Genomic DNA, 26050 nt, shown 5'->3' on the forward strand with positions numbered 1-26050 from the left:
AACACAAAATTGAGGGTTAGTTATTGGGCTAAATGACTGTTCAACAACTCAAGCCATGTTAGGTATTTATTAGAGACATTCTGTGTGTTTGGGCACTGTAGAACACAATTGGCCACATAGCTAATACTAGTTTGTGATTTTCATAATGAAAACCGATACGTTAACCAAAAGAAAAATCAAAGTGGCATTGCGCTGCCGTTTTACATGGGGATGTCAAGAGATTTAGGGAGGTATATAGCCTTCACTGTGACAGTGCTTAGATAAAGTATAGGGCAAAAATGCAGGGAGGTCTGCTTGATGTTTTTTTTTTCTTCACATTATCAATGTCCACAAAATCTAAACCCTTTGACTCCTGAATTGAATGCTGAAGTTTGAGTACCATAAGGCAGTTTCTCTCTAATCTCTCTCTTTGCGAGTCCGACACCTAGCCAAAAGGAAACATATACGTGGCCTCTTAGTCAGATGTGATCCAGCAAAACATGAGGATATGAAAGTATTGGATAGGTTCAAGCAACAGGGCAAAATCTCCAGCCTCTTATCGGAGAAGGAACCACTACCATACCTATCCAATTTTTTCAGGGCCCATATTCAAAAAGCATCTCATAGTAGGAGTGCTGATCTACAATCAGGTCCCCCTGTCCATGTAATATTATTCATTACAATCTATGAGGCTAAACTGATCCTAGATCAGCACTCTTACTCTGAACGGTTTCTTGAATACAGGACCAGATCTACATGAAGTGCCTAGGGGAAAGTGCTGGGGGTTGTCTCTGGACAGGGCCAAAGTCAAATGTAACATTATATGCAATGGAGAGAAAAAAAATGATAAAGTGAGATCGTCTTACCCAGGAAGGCATCTACCAGGCAGCTGACCCCCCGCATGGCCCTGAAGAAGATCTGGGGCAGCTGATTGAGACAGGGATGCTGCTGGATCACCTCCTGGGGCACGCCGCTCACCCCCAGCAGCTGCTCCTGGAACTTTGGCGTAGAGCTGACCGTCAGCGGGTTGCTAAGGTCCACCGGGTTACTGCAAGAGGAAGAGAGGTAGAGGGGACTGTTAGCATAGGGATGCAATAATGTTGGTCCTGGGCTGGATTTCCCAACGTCTTTAGGTAAAGTAATACAGTGCCTTGCGAAAGTATTCGGCCCCTTTGAACTTTGCGACCTTTTGCCACATTTCAGGCTTCAAACATAAAGATATAAAACTGTATTTTTTTGTGAAGAATCAACAACAAGTGGGACACAATCATGAAGTGGAACAACATTTATTGGATATTTCAAACTTTTTTAACAAATCAAAAACTGAAAAATTGTGGGTGTGCAAAATTATTCAGCCCCTTTACTTTCAGTGCAGCAAACTCTCTCCAGAAGTTCAGTGAGGATCTCTGAATGATCCAATGTTGACCTAAATGACTAATGATGATAAATACAATCCACCTGTGTGTAATCAAGTCTCCGTATAAATGCACCTGCACTATGATAGTCTCAGAGGTCCGTTAAAAGCGCAGAGAGCATCATGAAGAACAAGGAACACACCAGGCAGGTCCGAGATACTGTTGTGAAGAAGTTTAAAGCCGGATTTGGATACAAAAAGATTTCCCAAGCTTTAAACATCCCAAGGAGCACTGTGCAAGCGATAATATTGAAATGGAAGGAGTATCAGACCACTGCAAATCTACCAAGACCTGGCCGTCCCTCTAAAGTTTCAGCTCATACAAGGAGAAGACTGATCAGAGATGCAGCCAAGAGGCCCATGATCACTCTGGATGAACTGCAGAGATCTACAGCTGAGGTGGGAGACTCTGTCCATAGGACAACAATCAGTCGTATATTGCACAAATCTGGCCTTTATGGAAGAGTGGCAAGAAGAAAGCCATTTCTTAAAGATATCCATAAAAAGTGTTGTTTAAAGTTTGCCACAAGCCACCTGGGAGACACACCAAACATGTGGAAGAAGGTGCTCTGGTCAGATGAAACCAAAATTGAACATTTTGGCAACAATGCAAAACGTTATGTTTGGCGTAAAAGCAACACAGCTCATCACCCTGAACACACCATCCCCACTGTCAAACATGGTGGTGGCAGCATCATGGTTTGGGCCTGCTTTTCTTCAGCAGGGACAGGGAAGATGGTTAAAATTGATGGGAAGATGGATGGAGCCAAATACAGGACCATTCTGGAAGAAAACCTGATGGAGTCTGCAAAAGACCTGAGACTGGGACAGAGATTTGTCTTCCAACAAGACAATGATCCAAAACATAAAGCAAAATCTACAATGGAATGGTTCAAAAATATATCCAGGTGTTAGAATGGCCAAGTCAAAGTCCAGACCTGAATCCAATCGAGAATCTGTGGAAAGAACAGAAAACTGCTGTTCACAAATGCTCTCCATCCAACCTCACTGAGCTCGAGCTGTTTTGCAAGGAGGAATGGGAAAAAATGTCAGTCTCTCGATGTGCAAAACTGATAGAGACATACCCCAAGCGACTTACAGCTGTAATCGCAGCAAAAGGTGGCGCTACAAAGTATTAACTTAAGGGGGCTGAATAATTTTGCACGCCCAATTTTTCAGTTTTTGATTTGTTAAAAAAGTTTGAAATATCCAATAAATGTCGTTCCACTTCATGATTGTGTCCCACTTGTTGTTGATTCTTCACAAAAAAATACAGTTTTATATCTTTATGTTTGAAGCCTGAAATGTGGCAAAAGGTCGCAAAGTTCAAGGGGGCCGAATACTTTCGCAAGGCACTGTATGTTCTTTCTCTCCACAACCTAACCAAAAACAACTGCTAGAGAGTAACAGTTAAATTGATGTAGCCGAAGATCTTTAGGTTACAATTTTGGAGGTCCATTAAGAGTCTAGAATCATTTTCAGATAAATTTCTTTGATTTTATGTATTTTTTTGTATGTTCTTCATCAAAAAGTCCCAATAAGTTACTTCCAGGATAAGTTTCTTAAATGATGATTGAAGAAAGTTATACTATTTCATCAGGGAGCAATTACGAAGAATACAGTATAGATTTGAACAGCAATACCTCCTATAATGTGCCACACATATACATACAGCTAGCTCTGTGGGACTCACCTCAGCATGTGAAGAAAACGGAACCAGGTCTGAGCCACACAGTCGTTGTCCATCTCAGTAGGGATCATGTTGGCGTCCTCATCTGGGACTTTGAACGGAGGGAAGGATGGACCGTAGGTGAACCGCAACAGTCTGTGCCAAAACAGAACATTTAATGAATCTTATGAATGCATTTACATAATTAATGCTTGATATTAATTTATGCTTATAATCAGCTAATAATCCATTATCAAATACTTTAGTTTATAAATATTCCTGCATGTACGTGTACAGTGCCTTCAGAAACTATTCATAGCCCTCGACTTATTCCACATTTTGTTGTGTTACAAGCCTGAATTCAAAAGGGATTAAATCCATTTTTTTCCTACACAAAATACCCCATGACAAAGTGAAAACATGATTTTAGAAATGTTTACAAATGTCTTGAAAGTGAAACACAGAAATATCTCATTTATATAAGTCAATACTTTGTAGAAGCACCTTTGGCGGTGATTACAGCTTTGAGTCGTGTTGGGTGTGTATCAGTTTTGCACATCTGGATTTGGGGATTTTCTCCAATTCTTCCTTGCAGATTTTCTCAAGTTATTGTCCTGTTGGAACGTAAATCTTCGCCCCAGTCGGAGGTCATTTGCACTCTGAAGAAGGTTATCAAGGATTTGCCTGTATTTGGCTCCATTCATTGTTCCCTCTATCCTTACCAGTCTCCCAGTGCCTGCTGCTGAAAATCATCCCCATAGTATGATGTGCCACAACCATGCTTTACGGTAGGAAAGGCATTCGATGGGTGATTAATTGTTCCTGGTTTTCTCCAGACAACACTTTGCATTTAGGCCAAATAGTTCCATTTTTATCTCATCAGACCACAGAATCTTTTCCATTGTGCTCGAAGTCATTCACATGCCTTTTTGCAAACTCCAGGTATGCTGGCATGTGCCTTTTTCTCAACAGTTGCTTCTGTCTGGCCACTCTCCCAAAAAGGCCAGATTGGATTAGTGCTGTAGAGGCGGTTGTACTTGAATGAACTCTGTGGTTCTGTCAGAGTGGTCATTGGGCTCTTGATCACCTCCCTGACCAAGGTCCTTCTTGCTCAGTTTGGTCGGACGGCCAGCTCTAAGCAGTCTGTGTAGTTTCATATTTTTTCCATTTCCCAATTATGGAGACCACTGTGCTCTTGGAAACGTACAACACTCTAGAAATTGTTTTATACCCTTTCCCAGATAGAATTGTGACGAGCCATCTGTCTCCGAGATCTACGGACAGTTCCCTAGACTTATATAGACAGGTGCGTTTCCTTCGAAATCATGTCCAAACAATTTAATCGGCCACATCTATACTCCAATCAAGTTTTAGTTACATCTCAAGGATGATCAAAGGAAATTGGATGCACCTGATCTCAATTTGGTGTGTCATAGCATAGGGTTTTGACTACTTAGTGTGTAAATTAGACCATTCTAATCAAGAGAAAACAGGTTAAAGGTAAAACATAAAAAAACATCCAGAAAATTGTCCTGGTCATACAGTATAGGCCTAAACAATATCCAAAACAACAAACAATACACTGAATTCATACAACTCATTTTTCTAATCTGGGAGGTAAAACCAGTAAACCCAATTCAATCATTTCACTGTGTATTTCGTATGGAATCAAGGCATTAGAATGTACCAGCGGCTTGTCTTAACCACCTGAGGGGATTCTGGCTGGCTGATTTTCTATTTGGCTGGATACTCCATGTGCTTGTAGAAAACACAGGTTAGTGGTTGACGGGAAAAAATCCTACAGCCTGTTATCCAATTAATTTGGTCTTACCTGAAGGTGTCCAATAAGTCCACTCACATTGTTTAAAAAAGCGAATCATATGTTTAGCGACTGAGCTTAAACAAAAGCCTGCAATCCCAGGGTTGGCAACCACTGTTCTTGTTGTGGTGTGGCTACCTGGAGGTGAGGGCGGCGATGACCTTGCTCCACTGCTCCACCACGGGGGGGTGGTGCCTCCAGTTGGCCAGCATCTCCCTGGCCGTCTTCCAGTAGGGCGGTGTGGGGAAGCAGCGCATGCAGGCCAGGAACCACACCTCAAACAGCACGCTGATCAGCTTCTCAGCCAGCTTCTCCGCTATCCCACCTGAGCGAGTTGGGGGATGGGGGACAGGGTGGAGTAAGGATGAATATGCATCATCCAAAATGTCTAGGTGGGGAATAATGCTCCCACACTACATCGTCATTTGCATCTAAAAAGATTATGCGGCAAATCCTAACATCCACATATTGGTCATGGTATGATATCAATGGAAGACTAAAATGTCACCGAAGTGGATGTGAGGAATTGCCCCACAACACTACAAAAAGTACTCTAATTGCATCTGTTCCAGTTGGCTGACCTCCAACTGTGGGTGGGGCCAGCAGGGTGTCGTTGATTCGCAGCAGGAAGAGCAGCAGCACCTCCCAGGTCTCCCGGGCCATGCCGCCGCCCGATTCCCTGGCCAGCTTTTGCACCGCCGTCAGCACCTGTTGGCACAGCCGGAAGTGCATGGGGCTGTAATGCTCCGGCCTGAGAGAGGGAGGTAAAGAAAGAGACAGTAATGGACCACATATGTAAAAGGAAGCGGAAATATACACTCCATTGACCATTCCCTCTTCAATGATCCGTTCCCCTAAGCCTTGTGATTTAGTTTGATGAACTAATGGAGGGTCTGTCCCTATTTAGAATTACCATGTTATTTAAGCAATGTAGGTTCAAATCAAATAGTATTAGTCGCATACACATATTTAGCAGATATTGTTGTTAAGGCTTTAAAACAGATAATTCATCCACCGTACAAAATAAACAACAAAATAACAGATTGTTTAGCTAAAAAAAAAGTCTGATTTGTTTATGATGTGCGAAATATGCTAATTTAAGTACAATGACTTGCATGGGATTTGTGCAACAAATGCAAAGAGCCTGACACCGTTGCCCGAGCTATCCTACAATCCAATTAGATGCGAACCGCACATACTAGACAACGACGACATCCAAGGGAAGGCAACAGGCTCCATGGTGCAACAATGGGAAAAAGTCGACCTGAGCCAAAGACAGGGTTAGGTAAATAAACCTGAACACCCCCTGGGAAGACTGCAGGTGCAAACAGTAGCTGATAGGGCACATTCCACATGTGACCCATTTCAAGAAACTATGTCGCAAGTCACAACTTCACAGGAGAGCCGTTTGAATGTACTTTTTATTTTATTTTATTTTTTTCCAATCAAATTGCATTTTGGGGCAGAAATGCCTACTCGAACATGTGAACTTTCCTGTGCCTTAATCACAAACGTTTATGCCATCTGCGAATACGAATAAAATGGTTAAATTAGGAGCCTAGTTGGTTAAGCCACAGAAAAAGTAGGCAACCTTCCCGATAGCCATGATTGGCTGAGATAATGAGTGTGCTGGACACTCCTGTCCATTTGAGCTGGTCAGTATGTGTAGGGTGGGTTATCCTGTCTAACGCAGGTTTTTTTTTTTATGTATCGCGTATTAAAACTTAACAAAAAGACTCCAGTATGCAAATATCCATATTATAGTTCATTGTTCAGCTAGCTAACATTAAACGTCTAAACAAAACATCAAGTTATAAACCCTACATTACTCATCTCACATGCATATACTGTACTCTATACCATCTACTGCATCGTGCCTATGCCGTTCTGTACCATCACTCATTTATACATCTTTATGTACATATTCTTTATCCCTTTACATTTGTGTGAATAAGGTAGTAGTTGTGGAATTGTTAGGTTAGATTACTCGTTGGTTATTACTGCATTGTCGGAACTAGAAGCACAAGCATTTTGCTACACTCGCATTAACATCTGCTAACCATGTGTACGTGACAAATAACATTTGATTTGATTTAAAGCTTGCTGTTAGCTGAGGTTAGATGGCTGGCTTGCTAGCTAACATTAACTTAAGTGTATAAACTGTTTGCAACGCAATTTCGCATAGCTTTTGTTATAGGTTCAATGTTAGCTAGCTAACATTGAACCTATTTTGTTAACTTTAGCTATGACAATCGGTTTGTATTGCTAGTACTCTATGGTTTGGGATTATGGTTAATTGTTTAGCTGGCTAGCTAACTATATGTCTAAACAAAATACCCCAAGTAAAAAATAGGGATAGGGTCTAGTTTCCTGAATTTCCGCTTGACTGACCCAAAGTAAACTGCCTGTTACTCAGGCCCAGAAGCCAGGATATGCATATAATTGGTAGCATTGGATAGAAAACACATTGAAGTTTCTAAAACTGTTAAAATTATGTCTGCGACTATAACAGAATTGATATGGCAGGCGAAAATCTGAAGAAAATACAACCAGAAATCTATTGTTTCTATGTAAATCTGTCTCCCAGATTGCAATTCCTATGGCTTCCACTAGATGTCAAGTCTTTATTCAATGTTTCAGGCTTGATTTTTGAAAAACAAGCAAGAATTTTGAGTTTTGGTGAGAAGAGCACCGGAAGGATATCAGTCTTTCAGCGCGCGAGGGAGAGGACGCATGCTTACAAATTTTCCTTTCCTATTGAACATACTACTTTCCATATGAAATATTATCGTTCATTTACATTTTAGTGTACCTGAGGATTAAATAGAAATGTCGTTTGACTTTTTGAACAAAGTTTAGCAGTAGCTTTTTGGATTACTGAAATCGATGGTGCCAACTAAACAGACTTTTTGGGATATAAAGAAGGATTTGATCTAACAAAACAACCATTCATGTTGTAGCTGGGACCCTTGGGATTGCAAACAGAGGAAGACCTTCAAAAGTAAGTGATTTATTTAATCGCCATGTGTGATTTTTGAAGCCTGTGCTGGTTGAAAAATATGTTGATTTGGGGCACCGTCCTCAGACAATCGCATGAAATGCTTTCACCTCAACCTTTTGTGACTAGGGGGCAGTATTTTCATTTTTGGAGAAAAAAAACATTCCCGTAGTAAACGGGATATTTTGTCAGGACAAGATTTTTATTTTATTTTTTTATTTCACCTTTATTTAACCAGGTAGGCTAGTTGAAAACAAGTTCTCATTTGCAACTGCGACCTGGCCAAGATAAAGCATAGCAGTGTGAGCATACAACAAAGAGTTACACATGGAGTAAACAATTAACAAGTCAATAACACAGTAGAAAACAAAGGGGGGGTCTATATACAATGTGTGCAAAAGGCATGAGGAGGTAGGCAAATAATTACAATTTTGCAGATTAACACTGGAGTGATGAATGATCAGATGGTCATGTACAGGTAGAGATATTGGTGTGCAAAAGAGCAGAAAAGTAAATAAATAAAAACAGTATGGGGATGAGGTAGGTGAAAAGTGTGGGCTATTTACCAATAGACTATGTACAGCTGCAGCGATCGGTTAGCTGATGTTTGAAGTTGGTGAGGGAGATAAAAGTCTCCAACTTCAGCGATTTTTGCAATTCGTTCCAGTCACAGGCAGCAGAGTACTGGAACGAAAGGCGGCCAAATGAGGTGTTGGCTTTAGGGATGATCAGTGAGATACACCTGCTGGAGCGCGTGCTACGGATGGGTGTTGCCATCGTGACCAGTGAGCTGAGATAAGGCGGAGCTTTACCTAGCATGGACTTGTAGATGACCTGGAGCCAGTGGGTCTGGCGACGAATATGTAGCGAGGGCCAGCCGACTAGAGCATACAAGTCGCAGTGGTGGGTGGTATAAGGTGCTTTAGTGACAAAACGGATGGCACTGTGATAGACTGCATCCAGTTTGCTGAGTAGAGTGTTGGAAGCCATTTTGTAGATGACATCGCCGAAGTCGAGGATCGGTAGGATAGTCAGTTTTACTAGGGTAAGCTTGGCGGCGTGAGTGAAGGAGGCTTTGTTGCGGAATAGAAAGCCGACTCTTGATTTGATTTTCGATTGGAGATGTTTGATATGAGTCTGGAAGGAGAGTTTGCAGTCTAGCCAGACACCTAGGTACTTATAGACGTCCACATATTCTAGGTCGGAACCATCCAGGGTGGTGATGCTAGTCGGGCATGCGGGTGCAGGCAGCGACCGGTTGAAAAGCATGCATTTGGTTTTACTAGCGTTTAAGAGCAGTTGGAGGCCACGGAAGGAGTGTTGTATGGCATTGAAGCTTGTTTGGAGGTTAGATAGCACAGTGTCCAAAGACGGGCCGAAAGTATATAGAATGGTGTCGTCTGCGTAGAGGTGGATCAGGGAATCGCCCGCAGCAAGAGCAACATCATTGATATACACAGAGAAAAGAGTCGGCCCGAGAATTGAACCCTGTGGCACCCCCATAGAGACTGCCAGAGGACCGGACAGCATGCCCTCCGATTTGACACACTGAACTCTGTCTGCAAAGTAATTGGTGAACCAGGCAAGGCAGTCATCCGAAAAACCGAGGCTACTGAGTCTGCCGATAAGAATATGGTGATTGACAGAGTCGAAAGCCTTGGCAAGGTCGATGAAGACGGCTGCACAGTACTGTCTTTTATCGATGGCGGTTATGATATCGTTTAGTACCTTGAGTGTGGCTGAGGTGCACCCATGACCGGCTCGGAAACCAGATTGCACAGCGGAGAAGGTACGGTGGGATTCGAGATGGTCAGTGACCTGTTTGTTGACTTGGCTTTCGAAGACCTTAGATAGGCAGGGCAGGATGGATATAGGTCTGTAACAGTTTGGGTCCAGGGTGTCTCCCCCTTTGAAGAGGGGGATGACTGCGGCAGCTTTCCAATCCTTGGGGATCTCAGACGAGATGAAAGAGAGGTTGAACAGGCTGGTAATAGGGGTTGTGACAATGGTGGCAGATAGTTTCAGAAATAGAGGGTCCAGATTGTCAAGCCCAGCTGATTTGTACGGGTCCAGGTTTTGCAGCTCTTTCAGAACATCTGCTATCTGGATTTGGGTAAAGGAGAACCTGGAGAGGCTTGGGCGAGGAGCTGCGGGGGGGGCGGAGCTGTTGGCCGAGGTTGAAGTAGCCAGGCGGAAGGCATGGCCAGCCGTTGAGAAATGCTTATTGAAGTTTTCGATAATCATGGATTTATCAGTGGTGACCGTGTTACCTAGCCTCAGTGCAGTGGGCAGCTGGGAGGAGGTGCTCTTGTTCTCCATGGACTTCACAGTGTCCCAGAACTTTTTGGAGTTGGAGCTACAGGATGCAAACTTCTGCCTGAAGAAGCTGGCCTTAGCTTTCCTGACTGCCTGCGTGTATTGGTTCCGGACTTCCCTGAACAGTTGCATATCACGGGGACTATTCGATGCTATTGCAGTCCGCCACAAGATGTTTTTGTGCTGGTCGAGGGCAGTCAGGTCTGGGGTGAACCAAGGGCTGTATCTGTTCTTAGTTCTAAATTTTTTTAACGGAGCATGCTTATCTAAAATGGTGAGGAAGTTACTTTTAAAGAATGACCAGGCATCCTCAACTGACGGGATGAGGTCAATGTCCTTCCAGGATACCCGGGCCAGGTCGATTAGAAAGGCCTGCTCACAGAAGTGTTTTAGGGAGCGTTTGACAGTGATGAGGGGTGGTCGTTTGACTGCGGCTCCGTAGCGGATACAGGCAATGAGGCAGTGATCGCTGAGATCCTGGTTGAAGACAGCGGAGGTGTATTTGGAGGGCCAGTTGGTCAGGATGACGTCTATGAGGGTGCCCTTGTTTACAGAGTTAGGGTTGTACCTGGTGGGTTCCTTGATGATTTGTGTGAGATTGAGGGCATCTAGCTTAGATTGTAGGACTGGCGGGGTGTTAAGCATATCCCAGTTTAGGTCACCTAACAGAACAAAAGTAAGTATGACATTACTTTGCAGGCTATCTCTGCAGTAAACTGCAACTCCTCCCCCTTTGGCAGTTCTATCTTGACGGAAGATGTTATAGTTGGGTATGGAAATCTCTGAATTTTTGGTGGCCTTCCTGAGCCAGGATTCAGACACAGCAAGGACATCAGGGTTAGCAGAGTGTGCTAAAGCAGTGAGTAAGACAAACTTAGGGAGGAGGCTTCTGATGTTGACATGCATGAAACCAAGGCTTTTTCGATCACAGAAGTCAACAAATGAGGGTGCCTGGGGACATGTAGGGCCTGGGTTTACCTCCACATCACCCGCGGAACAGAGAAGGAGTAGTATGAGGGTGCGGCTAAAGGCTATCAAAACTGGTCGCCTAGAGCGTTGGGGACAGAGAATAAGAGGAGCAGGTTTCTGGGCATGGTAGAATATATTCAGGGCATAATGCGCAGACAGGGGTATGGTGGGGTGCGGGTACAGCGGAGGTAAGCCCAGGCACTGGGTGATGATGAGAGAGGTTGTATCTCTGGACATGCTGGTAGTAATGGGTGAGGTCACCGCATGTGTGGGAGGTGGGACAAAGGAGTTATCAGGGGTATGAAGAGTGGAACTAGGGGCTCCATTGTGAACTAAAACAATGATAACTAACCTGAACAACAGTATACAAGGCATATTGACATTTGAGAGAGACATACAGCGAGGCATACAGTAATCACAGGTGTTGAATTGGGAAAGCTAGCTAAAACAGTAGGTGAGACAACAGCTAATCAGCTAGCACAACAACAGCAGGTAAAATGGCGTTGACTAGGCAACGGGGCCAACAGATAAAACAAACAAGCAGAATGGAGTACCGTGATTAATGGACAGTCCAGCGTGCATCAGCTATGTAGCCAAGAGATCAGTGTCCAGGGGGCAGCGGTGGATGGGGCAGGGAAGCTGGACTGGCGAGTGTTATCCAGGTTAAAAAAAACTAACAATGACTAAATAGCTTGTAGCTAGTTAGCTGGTTAGCTTCTGGAGGTTCTTGAGTGTGTTCTAAAATTTTTAAAAAATAATAGCGATTCCGTATCACATTGGGTGAGGCAGGTTTCCGGAAGGTATAAACAAATTAAAAGTCAAAAGAGATAGAAAGTAAATATGGGTCCGGTGAGCGTTTGGGACGCGGCGATTCAGGCGGTTAGCAGGCCTGTGCTAACAAGCTAACAGTTTGTAGGCCCGGGCTAGACAAGGTAGCAGTTAGCGGACCGGAGCTGGACAAGCTAGCAGTTAGCAGGCCGAATTAGCAAGCAGGGAGATAGCGAGGGCTAGAGAGTTAGCCTTTGGGGGACATCGAGATGGGGTGAGTCTGTTTATTCCTCTTCATGCGGTGACATCGATAGACCGGTCGTGGGCCCGGGTATTGTAGCTCAGGAGTATGCTACGGTGGTAGCGCAGGCCGGGCTAGCTTCAAGCTAAGTGGGTGGAAACGCTAGCCAGGAGTAATCATCCGGGGTTGCGGTTTAGCTAGATAGCTAGTTGTGAAGATCCAGCTGAAAAATCCAGCTGAAAAATGTTCCGTTTGCGGTGGGAATCCGGGGATGAATCCGGGGATGAAAAATAAATAGGTCCGTTATGCTCTGGTTAGAGTCGCGTTGTTCGAACTGGCGAGAGCTTTCCGAACTACAGGTTAGCTGATGACCGGTTAGCTGAAGACCGCTAGCATAGCTGGTGGTTAGCTGGCTAGCTTCAGTTGAGGGGTTCCGAAGTAAATATAAATACTTTAGGAAAAATAGCTACATTGGGTGAGGCGGGTAGCAGGAGAGTATTTGGAAGCTTAGGTTTAGCAAAATGTTTTTAAAGGGATAGCTATGTAAAAAACGAAAAATATGTAAAAAACGAAAAAGAAACGAAATATACAGGGACACGACGACTTACTGCTACGCCATCTTGGAATAGAGATGCTAGAATATGCATATAATTGACAGCTTAGGATAGAAAACACTCTAAAGTTTCCAAAACTGTAAAAATATAACAGAACTGATGTTGCAGGCGAAGGCCTGAGAAAAATCCAATCCGGAAGTGCCTCATGTTTTGAAAGTGCTGCGTTCCAATGCGTCCCTATTGAGCAGTGAATGGGCTATCAGCCAGATTACTCTTTCACCGTATTCCCGAAGGTTGTGTATTGCCCGTATTCCCGAACAGCATTGTGACGTAGTTTTACGCATTTATGTTGAAGAATACCCGTAGGCGGCTACATTGCGCAAGTGGTCACCTGATGCTCCCAGAGGGATTCTCGCGTCAAATACAGAGGTAGCCATTACTCCAATCGGTCCTACTGAAAAACTAATTGTCCCGATGGATATATTATCGAATAGATATTTGAAAAACACCTTGAGGATTGATTATAAACAACGTTTGCCATGTTTCTGTCGATATTAAGGAGCTAATTTAGAATATTTTTTGCCGTTTTCGTGACTGCAATTTCCGGGTGATTTCTCAGCCAAACGTGAAGAACAAATGGAGCTATTTTGCCTACAAAAATAATATTTTTGGAAAAAAAGGAACATTTGCTATCTAACTGGGAATCTCGTGAGTGAAAACATCCGAAGCTCATCAAAGGTAAACAATTTAATTTAATTGCTTTTCTGATTTCCGTGTCCAAGTTATCTGCTGCTAGCTGGACAAAATGCTATGCTAGGCTATCGATAAACTTACACAAATACTTGTCTAGCTTTGGCTGTAAAGCATATTTTTAAAATCTGAGATAACAGGGTGATTAACAAAAGGCTAAGCTGTGTCCAAAATATATATCACTTGTGATTTTCATGAATAGGAATATTTTCTAGTAATATTTGTCCGTTGCATTATGCTAATTAGTGTCAGATGATGACAACGGTCCCGTTCACGGGATGGGGTGTCACTAGAGGTAAAAGCCTTTTAGAAATCGGACAACGTAGTTAGATTAACAAGAATGTAACCTTTTAAATTATATATGTTACTTGTATGTTCATGAATGTTTAATATTACGATTATTTATTTGAATTGTGTGCCCTCCAATTTCACCGGATGTTGTAGGCTGGTGTCCCGCTAGCGGGACATCTATCCCTAATAAGCTTGCTGTTAGCAAGCTAACATGACGTGTATGAACTGTGTGTAGTGATTTTCTCTCAGAATGCCATTTCGCATCTATTATATCAGTAGAACATGCTTAACTGCCCTCCACCAGTCATACAAAGAGAATGGTCTAATGCCTCTCATCAAAAAGAGAGCTGGCTCAGGTTACACCTGAAGCACAGGTTACACCTGAAGCATGAGGACTTGCAGCGAGTGGTGAATGTCAACAACTACGCAGAGGATAATGCAATAGTATTACCAGGACGCCACCCAGGACACCACATAAATATATGGCACATGCATCTGTTTATGTACTTTACATGTGCACCTCACTCAGGTTTCATCTCAGATTGCATGGCCTTAACTTATATATGGAATACTATGTGATAAGTGCATTTGTAACAGTATATACTGTATGCTAATGTATTGTGTGAAGGCATTTGGGCAGTGGTGTAAAGTACTTTAGTAAAAATATGGGGGGGGGGGGGCAATCTGTATTTTACTCATTTATATTTTTGGCAACTTTTACTTCACTACATTCTGAAATAAAATGTACTTTTTACTCCATACAATTTCCCTGACACCCAAAAGTACATGCTACATTTTGACAGGAAAATTGTCCAATTCACACACTTATCAAGTGAACATCCCTGGTCATCCCTACTGCATTTGATCTGGCAGACTCAATTTACAAACAAAGCCCAAAGAAAAATGGGTCAGTCTGGTTTAACAACGAATTTGAAATGATTTATACATTTAAGTTTAAGTTCCTGTGGATTTCTGAACATAACGCGCCAAACAAACGGAGGTATTTTGGATATAAAAATAATCTTTATGGAACAAAAGGAACATTTGTTGTGTAACTGGGAGTCTCTTGAGTGAAAACATCCGAAGATCAAAGGTAAACGATTAATTTGATTGCTTTTCTGATTTTCATGACCAAGCTTCCTGATGCTAAGTGTACTTAATGTTTTGTCGTGTGATTGATAAACTTACACAAACGCTTGGATTGCTTTCGCTGTAAAGCATTGTTTCAAAATCTGACACAACAGGTGGATTAACAAAAGGCTAAGCTGTGTTTTCCTATATTGCACTTGTGATTTCATGAATATAAATATTTGTAGTAATATTTATTGAATGTAGCGCTATGCTATTCAGCGGTTGTTGATGACACTTATCCCGATAGGGGGATTGCAGCCATAACAAGTTAAGGCATGTAGCTAGCTAGCTAAACAACGAATCATAATCCCAACTCATAACGTTACTACCCTGTATGAATCAGTAGGTAGCTAACCAACCAGGTTCAATGTTAGCTAGCTAAGATTAGGATATCTAGCAATGCAAATTGATCTGAGAAATGAATATTGCTACACAGATTATACACAGCGTTACGCTAGCCAGGCAGATAATATTAGCTAGCTAACAGTACACTAACTTGAAATGAAAATGACTGACAAAATTGGTAATATCTGAAAATTTAGCTAGCTAGACTCTTACCCTTATACATGGAAGGACGCTTCTCCCTCTCTGTCACGGATGCCATGGCTGCCTTAGTTGGAAGATGTAATCCAGATACAAATGTTTCATAAAAACACCAGCCTTCTGTATGTTTTCTTTTAGACTCAGTCTGCATATTTGCAATCTAATGCCATAATTTTCTCCATCTCCTTATCTAATATACTCTAATTCCACTGATTTCAAAACTCGGTCCTCCAGAAAGTGGAGAGCAACACTTACGCAGTTCTACTACATAATATCTTTCAAAAAAAAGTTAGAAAGGATTAAACACATACTGACCAGCTCATATTATTGAGAGAAGCGTGCTACATGGCAGACTAATCCGAACGCATATCATCTCTCGGCATGTCCAGCCCACTCATTATCTCAGCCAACCATGGCTAACAGGAAGGTTGCTCACTTTTTCTATGGCTAAACCAACTAGGCTCATAATTTAACAATTGTATTGGTATTTACAGATGGGATACAAGTTTGTTATTAAGGCACATGAAAGTTCACATGTTCAAAAAGGCATTTCTTTCAAATGGCGCTCCTGTGAAGTAATGACAGGCGACATACGCCTAGTTTCCTGAAATGAGTCACATACAAATCAGGGATGCCAAGGACAGTAGTAAAGCGAAAGACGGAGGCATATTAAATTACACACTTTTCAGCAGATAAAAGCTGCTATGAAAATGATTCTTAAGCACAATAGACAGGTACCAGAATGAGCTAAAAGAGACTGTGCGTAAGTGACGTCCTCCCCCTTAGAGATGGCATAACAGTCATGGTAAACTGTATAAATGTAGAGGCCTAGGCAGGCCGAGAAAGCGGCAAGAGGACCCAACAATTAAATCGGACTGACCGAGTAATTGGGGCCGATTTCAAGTTTTCATAACAATCGGAAATCTGAATTTTTGGGCAACGATTTTGCAGATTTTTTAAAATATGTATATATATTTTTTCACCTTTATTTAATCTTTATTTAACTAGGCAAGTCAGTTAAGAACACATTCTTATTTTCAATGACGGCCTAGGAACGGTGGGTTAACTGCCTCGTTCAGGGGCAGAGTTTTACCTTATCAGCTCGGGGGATACAATCTTGCAACCTTACAGTTAACTAGTCCTTGTGCACTCCACAAGGAGACTGCCTGTTACACAAATGCAGTAAGCCATGGTAAGTTGCTAGCTAGCATTAAACTTATCTTGTAAAAAACAATCATAATCACTAGTTAACTACACATGGTTTCTGATATTACTAGATATTATCTAGCGTGTCCTGCGTTGCATATAATCTGACTGAGCATACAAGAGTGGTGGTAGGCAGAAGCAGGCACGTAACAATTCATTCAAACAACACTTTCGTACATTTTGCCAGCAGCTCTTCGTTGTGCGTCAAGCATTGCGCTGTTAATGACTTCAAGCCTATCAACTCCCGAGATGAGGCTGGTGTAACCGAAGTGAAATGGCTAGCTAGTTAGTGCTTGCTAATAGCGTTTCAAACATCACTCGCTCTGAGCCTTGGGGTGGTTGTTCCCCTTGCTCTGCATGGGTAACGCTGCTTCGAGGGTGGCTGTTGTCGTTGTGTTCCTGGTTCGAGCCCAGGGAAGAGCGAGGAGAGGGAAGGAAGCTATACTGTTACACTGGCAATACTAAAGTGCCTATAAGAACATCCAATAGTCAAAGATTAATGAAATTCAAATGGTATAGAGGGAAATAGTCCTATAATTCCTATAATAACTACAACCTAAAACTTCTTACCTGGGAATATTGAAGACTCATGTTAAAAGGAACCACCAGCTTTCATATGTTCTCATGTTCTGAGCAAGGAACTTAAACGTTAGCTTTCTTACATGGCACATACTGCACTTTTACTTTCTTCTCCAACACTTTGTTTTTGCATTATTTAAACCAAATGGAGCACGTTTCATTATTTATTTGAGGCAAAATTGATTTTATTGATGTATTATATTAAGTTAAAATAAGTGTTCATTCAGTATTGGTGTAATTGTCATTATTACAAATAAATAAATAAAAATAGTCCGATTAATCGGTATTGGCCTTTTTGGTCCTCCAATAATCGGTATCGGTGTTGAAAAATCATAATCGGTCGACCTCTAATTATGACCCTTCTCTTCATCCAAAAGATCCTACAAGGAGCATAGGACCATGGAAAACAGAATGTAGGAAGGAACAATCTGTATAGTCACACCATTTCGCCACAAAAAAAAAAACTGCCCAAATATAAAACAGAGAGCATGCACAAGGGGCCGGTACTCTTTCCCAAGAGTCATGGGTCTGTCTCTTTCCTTGCTTCGTTCACTAGGGTATGACGATAGCTGCAAGGATTGTAATGGCCAACCGGAAAAACAATGTTGTTTTGGGGTGGAAACTAGGAGAGGGGTAGGAGTAGCAACCAATAAACCCAAATAGAGAGGGTAGGGCAGAGGCCCTGCACACCATCCTCCTCAACCGCAAGGGATCCACCCTAGGTTGGCCAACCCCTCTTACCTCCCTTAAGAGTGTTAGAGGGGCAGATCCTAGCTGTGGCGTAAAACTGCTTCCCTACAGGTTTGGCCTGGTTCAAGGGCTTAACCTGAGTCTTGGTAGACAACTGCATCGCCGGGGACCTCAGTGCCCCAAGGCCAGTCTGTTGCCCCCTCCCAGCTGTGAGGCTGGGGCGAGATGCAGGAAGGGATGTGTTTTGTCCCCACTCCTGTACACTAATAGTTGTACTAGTTCCCATCCTGACAAACACCTCGTTACGTTTGCTGATGAAACTGCTTTGATCAGCCTGTTGCATGATAATGAGGAAAACTATGGCCTGGTCCTAAATTACGACTTTGTAGAGTGGTGTGACGAATCACACTTGGTTCTCAATAACAACAAGACAAAAAAGATGTGCATAGGAAGTGTCAAGCACCTACCTCTGATAGATGTTGCAGGTCAGAACATTGAGACTGTAAAGAAATATAAATATCTGGGTGTCCTCTTGGACAATAAGCTTCAGTGGAGTAAATGTACAGACCTGATCTTCAAAAAGAGTCAACAGAGACTCTACTTTCTCAAAAAGCTGGGATCTTTTAATGTTGACTGTACTATACTGACTCTGTTTAACAAATCTTTCATTGAGAGTTAACTTTTTGTATTGTTTGTTGGTTTGGCAAAGCCACTGTCAGCCTGAGAAATATGCTGAGAAGGATTATCACCACAGCAAGCAAGGTACATAGAGTCAAACAGACAGAAAGGCCTGGACGAGATCTTTAAGGTCAGGGCCCTCCGCAAGGCTCACTAAATAATTTTAGACCCAAGCAACCCCCTGTACCCAGAATTTGAAATACTCCCCTCTGGGTGCAGAGTATAGGGCACCCCTCGGCAGGAAAAACAGAACTAGACAATAATTTGTGCCATGTGTCACATCCCTCCTGAATAGCTCAGGCTAAATGTTCCTATCGACCCAGTAAGGCCAGCAGGCTAGTCTCATTTTATTGGTATGTAACTGTTATGAAATTTGTATTGTCAATTTGTTTTGTATTTAAAACGCCACTTTAATCATGTACATGACACTGCAACAAAATTTCCCCATGGGGACAATAAAGTCAGTAAATTACTAAATTAAATAGAACCCAATAGAAAATGGGTCATTTCATAGCGAACTGAAGCTTGTATCCCTTCGTAATAGTAGACAGCCCTTAGGGAGTAACTGTGCTTGCGTGTCGATTCTCCGCTATGAGAAAGAGCTGTCCACAAGCCTGATGACTCGCACTCAACCGATGTAGTGGGGTGGTACCCCCTATTGGCGTCAAAGAGAGACACTTTGATCGAAATATCATGGCCCTGTGCCCTTGCATTTCTGGAGACACAGTGCTGTTAGGCATGGAGTGGGGACATGCTTGTTGGCTTATCACAAGCCGGTACTCTGTAAAACTTAACACTCGCTGGGCTTGTTGGAGACCTGCATGAGCAAGTTAGATTCCCATTGCAGGGCCATAATAACTCAGAGGGACAAGCATTGCTTAACCGAGTTATGCGTGTGCTTGTCGACACTTAGCTGTGAGGCATTTGGTGTTAGTCTTCACTAGGGATGCAATGGTACAGTGGGCCCACGGTAAGAGTACGGCATCTTTAATTTAAGAAAAGTGTGCGTTTGTATGACTGTCATCACCAACTACTTTGCAGACAGAGTTCAGTGTGTCAAATGGGAGTTCCTGTTGTCCGGACCTCTGGCAGTCTCTATGGGGGTACCACCGGGTTCAATTCTCAGGCCGACTCTTTTCTCTGTATATATATCAATGATGTCGCTCTTGCTGCGGGTGATTACCTGATCCACCTCTACGCAGACGACACCATTCTGTATACATCTGGCCCTTCTTAGGACACTGTGTTAACTAAATTCCAAACAAGCTTCAATGCCATACAACACTCCTTCCGTGGCCTCAAACTACTCTTAAACGCTAGTAAAACCAATCACATGCTTTTCAACCATGCGCTGCCGGCACCTGCCCGCCCGACTAGCATCACTACCCTGGACGGTTCTGACCTCTAACATGTGGACAACTACAAATACCTACCTCTCCTTCCAGACTCATATTAAACATCTCCAATCTAAAATCAAATCTAGAATCGGCTTTCTATTTCTCGACAAAGCCTCCTTCCCTCACGCTGCCAAAAACGTACCCTAGTAAAACTGACTATCCTACCGATCCTCGACTTCGGCAATGTCATCAACAAAATAGCTTTCAATACTCTACTCAGCAACAGGATGCAGTATATCACAGTGCCATCCGTTTTGTTACCAAAGCCCCTTATATCACCCACCACTGCGACCTGTATGCTCTAGTCGGCTGGCCCTCGCTACATATTCGTCGCCAGACCCACTGGCTCCAGGTCATCTATAAATCTATGCTAGGTAAAGCTCTGCCTTATCTCAGCTCACTGGTCACGATAACACCCACCCGTAGCACGCGCTCCAACAGGTATATCTCACTTGTCATCCCCAAAGCCAACACCCCCTTTGGCCGCCTTTCCTTCCAGTTCTCTGCTACCAGTGACTTGAACGAATTGCAAAAATCGCTAAAGCTGGAGACTTAAATTTCCCTCACCAACTTTAAATATCAGCTATCTGAGCAGCTAACCGATCGCTGCAGCTGTACATAGCCCATCTGCAAATAGTCCACCCAATCTACCTACCTCATCCCCATATTGTTTTTATTTATTTTTCTGCTCTTTTGCACACCAGTATCTCTACTTGCACATCATCATCTGCTCATTTATCACTCCAGTGTTAATCTGCTAAATTGTAATCACCTCGCTACTATGGCCTATTTATTGCCTACCTCCTCACACCATTTGCACACACTGTATATAGACTTTTTTCTATTGTGTTATTGACTGTACGCTTGTTTATTCCATGTGTAACTCTGCGCTGTTGTTTGTGTCACACTACTTTGCTTTATCTTGGCCAGGTCGCAGTTGCAAATGAGAACTTGTTCTCAACTAGACTACCTGTTTAAATAAATGTGAAATAAAAATTGAAAAAATAAAAAATAAAATAAAACGAGAGAAGCAAGCTGGCCAGTAATAGCTGGCTTTTCAGCATTGCTACGAATTAGCCTTGACAGGCGTGAGCTTGCTCATTAGATGCCTTGCGGCTAATGGCTAGCTGAACTGAGCACTGTGTATGAATGTTATAGCTGTGCGGCTAGGCGTTAGCTAGCTAGAAACGACCTCGAGGCTAAGGGTAAGCTATAGCTAGCACAGTGCTCGCCGAAGGGAACAGCATGGGTGCGTTGTTAGAATTCATGATGAAAATCTCCCAACGACCATAATGCCAAACCGTTAAGTCTTGTCAACACAAACGAGTGAACCGAAGTTGCACTAAACAAGAGAAGGGAGCTAGCAATACTACAGTCTGGGCAGGCAGGGAACTTGTTTCCGAGTTACCTATCCCTGCTAATACGACCATATGTGCAGGTAGGAATGCTAGTGAGGTTAGCTTGCGTTCCAGAACGCTAGCCACTGTAAGCTAGTTAGTAGAAGCCTTACGGCTAATGCTAGCTAGGATGAGCATAGTCATGTGTAAGCTTGCTAGCAGCTGCCTTGTGGCTAAGGTATGCTGTAGCTAGCATAGTGCTGGCTGAAGGGAACCACGTGGGGGCAGTTTGACGTTGGGTAGGTATTCTCTCACAACCACAGAGCCGTGAGGCTAGCCAGTAAGTCTAGTTAACACAAACAAATAAACGTAGGTTTAACTACTCTAGAGAAGGGAGCTAGCAATTTTACTGTGTTGCAGGCAGGGAACTTGTTTCCGAGTTACCTATCCCTGCTAATGCGACCATATGTGCAGGTAGGAATGCTAGTGAGGTTAGCTTGCGTTCCAGAACGCTAGCCACTGTAAGCTAGCTAGTAGAAGCCTTACGGCTAATGCTAGCTAGGATGAGCATAGTCATGTGTAAGCTTGCTAGCAGCTGCCTTGTGGCTAAGGTATGCTGTAGCTAGCATAGTGCTGGCTGAAGGGAACCACGTGGGGGCAGTTTGACGTCGGGTAGGTATTCTCTCACAACCACAGAGCCGTGAGGCTAGCCAGTAAGTCTAGTTAACACAAACAAATAAACTTAGGTTTAACTACTCTAGAGAAGGGAGCTAGCAATTTTACTGTGTTGCAGGCAGTAATGCTGGTTTGGTTAGCTTGCCTGGGTGTTAGCTAACTAGCAGCTACCTCAGGGTGAAGGGAACTACAATGCTACCATGTTGTGGGTAGGGTAAGCTAGCCGTGGAACTAGCTACCAACGGTAACTGAGAAGAAAAAATACATTTCAACACAAAACAAAAAATATTTCGTTTAGTACTCAACCTCTCAACAGGGTCTGAAGACCTATGCTCAGCAGCGATATTCTTCATGGTTCACTTGTGAGCAGGAAAATAGGTATCCAGTCTAAATGAGGAGAGCTAGAATAGCGATACTCTTTGTGAGGAAGATGCACACAATTACAATTAGCACACAATTAGCAGCTAGCCAGAGCGTAGGCACACAGTTAGCTTGTACCTGGGCAGGAATAGGTTGTGGAGGTGTTTGAGGATGGTCTGCACGTAGAGGTTGGGCTCCTTGGCGATTGGCTGGGGGATGGAGTCGCGCGGAGCGACCAGCGCCATGATCCAGTCCGTGTAGACGTCCACGCACAGCTTAACCGTGTCCCCGTCCAAAGGCAGGGTCAGGCCGTAGCACAGCACCTCCATTGTCCACTTCACCTGTCAATCACACCACACCAAGAACTCTGCCGTTAGAAAGAGACATTACGCATTGGACTGCTGCAAGCTAGACAGTCAGATATCAGTCATTGTCAGAATATTTGGGGAAAGGGTGAATGACTTAACACTTGAAAGATGAGCACAATATGATGAACTATTGCTGCATTGAGCTAAACAATTTTCTTTAGGCTGAATTATGCTAATTGTAGTGAAATTAACTTAATTTCAAACACAGTGATGGTTCATCCACATGAGTGACCGTGACTATATGTAGCATTCTAAACCTAGAGTGTGGATCAAGGCTACTTTCAAAAATGAATTCAAATCATTCAGAAATGTAGGTGAACTAGGCCTATTGCCTGGTGGAACCAGCCTGATTGCGGTGTTCACCATTCTGTCATGTCATGTCTCAAAACACAGCAATCAGGGTGGTTCCGCCAAGCTAGGTGACCTACCCCTTTATAAACTACAGTGTTCTACACTAACTTTTTCAGTTGGTGGCACCAGCAGATGATTTGGTCACACAAGAAATTGATAATGACCTGGCCTGTGTCCCATAATGGGCCTGCATTCCATACAGAACCAGGCGAATAATGACTAGCCATTTCTTAAATTAGCATGTCCTTGTGTTCTTACATTGATTTGGAAAGATTTACTGTAACAGCAAAAGAAGAGACATAAATAAAGTGTGAAATGCAAAATCCTCTAGAGTGCAGAATCTAAACGATACTAAATCAAAGCAACAAAAAAAACAAAAAAAAGAACAGATTTTTTTTGTTTTCGTGTTTAAAAACATACTAATAGAAAAACAACAAAATTGGATGTTCTAAGTTCACAACAATGCTTAAAACCACACAAAGGGGACCATTTTAAATTTTTACCAACTACAGTGAATGATGCGTGCATAATTTTAATAGCAGGTGATTTTCATCTTTCATTTACAGGCCAGGCAAGTAGCCTATGCGGGGTTCATACTGACAAGTCAAATTCGAGGACTTAACTGTAATTTTCAAGGACCTACATCCTATATTTAAATTGTTGTAATAGCCTATGGAAGACATTTAAAAAAAATAAAAATAAAAATAAAAAAAAAATTGCAGCAAATCTACAGTGGTTCCTCCTTTAAAAGTTGTGTCATACTGCAGCACACCTTGCGGGCTGCAACAGCATTCTGTGGCACGTTATTTACTTGTCAGCCATTTTTTCTGTTAGTGCTAGTTTGACCACTAGAGGGCATCTTTGAGAAGCATTTGTCTTCCATATTGGCATTACCAGAGAATTTAAAACCTTTTTTGTGATAACATAGTAAGTGGGATGGATTTTATGAAATTTGTCTTAATTCATTTGATTAATATATTATGGTGTTTCTATTCCGAGAAAAACTAAAAATGAAATGGAAAATATGGCGCTGTACAACGTGACGGTCGGGGGTAGGATACAGCATAAGAGGATTGGAAGATTCTAAATTAATATCTAAGGGACATTACATTTCCAAACCCTAATTGTAGTGTAGCTGAACCTTCAGTTGATGCTGTTGCTATGCAACCTCTTGCTAGCATAACACATTTCTATTTGGTGTGTTCTTAAATTCAAATCGGGAGTGCCTGCGCTCACAAACTCAGTCTGAATTTACAATCTGAAAACGCGCTCACACTCTCGGAGCACACACCGGACAATCGGGCAGAGGAGTAGGGTTGATTTGAGCGTTCTGGCCTTACAGCGGCAGTCAAGCACCAAAGCTAACATTGGCTAGCTTGCTAGCTACTTCCAGACACAAATGAGACCACTCGCCCTAGCAGAGCTGGTTAGGCTGTTTGTGTTAACTAGAGCGTAGGTGACTAATTGTGCTGCTGGAAACAATTTAATTTGTTTTTTTTGTCGAGCGCTCATAAATTCATTTTTCTGCGCTCTGGTACACTCAGACGAGAGTAGTCTGAAATCGGTGTAGATAGCCAGAGCGAACTTACGAAAGCATCCGAATGTCCATTGAGAACGCACAACGACTATACCATTTACAGTTGAAGTCAGAAGTTTACATACCACTTAGGTTGGAGTCAAAAACTTGTTTTTCAACAACTCCACAAATTTCTTGTTAACAAACTATAGTTTTGGCAAGTCGGTTAGGACCACTACTTTGTGTATGACACAAGTCATTTTGCCAACAATTGTTTACAGACAGATTATATCACTGTATCAGAAGATTACATACACTAAGTTGACTGTGCCTTTAAACAGTTTGGAAAATTCCAGAAAATTATGTCATGGCCTGAGAAGCTTCTGATAGGCTACTTGACATCCTTTGAGGCAATTGGAGGTGCACCTGTGGATGCGTTTCAAGGCTTTCAAACTCAGTGCCTCTTTGCTGGAGGAAACAGGTACAACAGTATCTATATCCACAGTAAAACAAGTCCTATATCAACATAACCTGAAAGGCCACTCAGCAAGGAAGAAGCCTCTGCTCCAAAACCGCCATAAAAAAAATCCAGACAACGGTTTGCAACTGCACAAGGGAACAAAGATTGAACTTTTTGGAGAAATATCCTCTGGTTTGATGAAACAAAAATAGAACTGTTTGGCCATAATGACCATCGTTATATTTTGAGGAAAAGGGGGGATGCTTGCAAACCGAAGAACACCATCCCAACCGTGAGGCACCGGGATGCAGCATCCTGATGTGGGGGTGCTTTGCTGCAGGAGGGCCTTGTGCACTTCACAAAATAGATGGCATCAATGAGGGAGGAAAATTATGTGGATATATTGAAGCAACATCTCAAGACATCAGTCAGGAAGGTAAAGCTTGGTCGCAAATGGGTCTTCCAAATGGACAATGACCTCAAGCATACTTCAAAAGTTGTAGCAAAATGGCTTAAGGACAACAAAGTCAAGGTATTGGAGTGGCGATCACAAAGCCCTGACCTCAATCCCATAGAACATTTGTGGGCAGAACTGAAAAAGCGTGTGCGAGCAAGGAAGCCTCCAAACCTGACACAGTTACACCAGCTCTGTCAGGAGGAATGGGACAAAAATTCACCAAAATTATTGTGGGAAGCTTGTGGAAGGCTACCCGAAACATTTGACCCAAGTGAAACATTTTAAAGGCAATGCTACCAAATACTAATTGAATTTGTAAACTTCTGACCCACTGAGAATGTGATGAAAGAAAAGAAAATCTGAAATGAATTCTCTACTATTATTCTGACATTTTACATTCTTAAAATAAAGTGGTGATCCTAACTGACCTAAGACAGGGATTTGTTACTCACATTAAATGTCAGGAATTGTGAAAAAACAGATTTTAAATGTATTTGGCTAAGGTGTATGTAAACTTCCGACTTCAACTGTGTG

At 42.6% G+C, this 26050-nt stretch overlaps 1 protein-coding gene across 9 annotated transcripts in view; it reads right to left on the reverse strand.

Moving 5' to 3' along the window:
- Positions 1 to 26050, reverse strand: part of LOC109891393 (ral GTPase-activating protein subunit beta-like) — a 76252-nt gene that overhangs the window by 42298 nt on the left and 7904 nt on the right. For all 9 annotated transcript variants that reach the window (XR_004210332.1, XR_004210331.1, XR_002255526.2 and 6 more), the window contains exons 3-7: positions 22503 to 22705; positions 5463 to 5632; positions 5020 to 5206; positions 3087 to 3218; positions 846 to 1027 (exon numbers count right to left, since the gene is read on the reverse strand). Coding sequence is in view for 6 of the 9 variants with exons in the window: in XM_020483922.2 (XP_020339511.1) it covers positions 846 to 1027; positions 3087 to 3218; positions 5020 to 5206; positions 5463 to 5632; positions 22503 to 22705 (874 nt within the window). In the remaining 3 variants the exon portion in view is untranslated. The remainder of the gene's footprint in view (positions 1 to 845; positions 1028 to 3086; positions 3219 to 5019; positions 5207 to 5462; positions 5633 to 22502; positions 22706 to 26050) is intronic.

This window comes from Oncorhynchus kisutch, linkage group LG1, assembly GCF_002021735.2.
Source record: "Oncorhynchus kisutch isolate 150728-3 linkage group LG1, Okis_V2, whole genome shotgun sequence".
Classification (NCBI taxonomy): domain Eukaryota; kingdom Metazoa; phylum Chordata; class Actinopteri; order Salmoniformes; family Salmonidae; genus Oncorhynchus; species Oncorhynchus kisutch.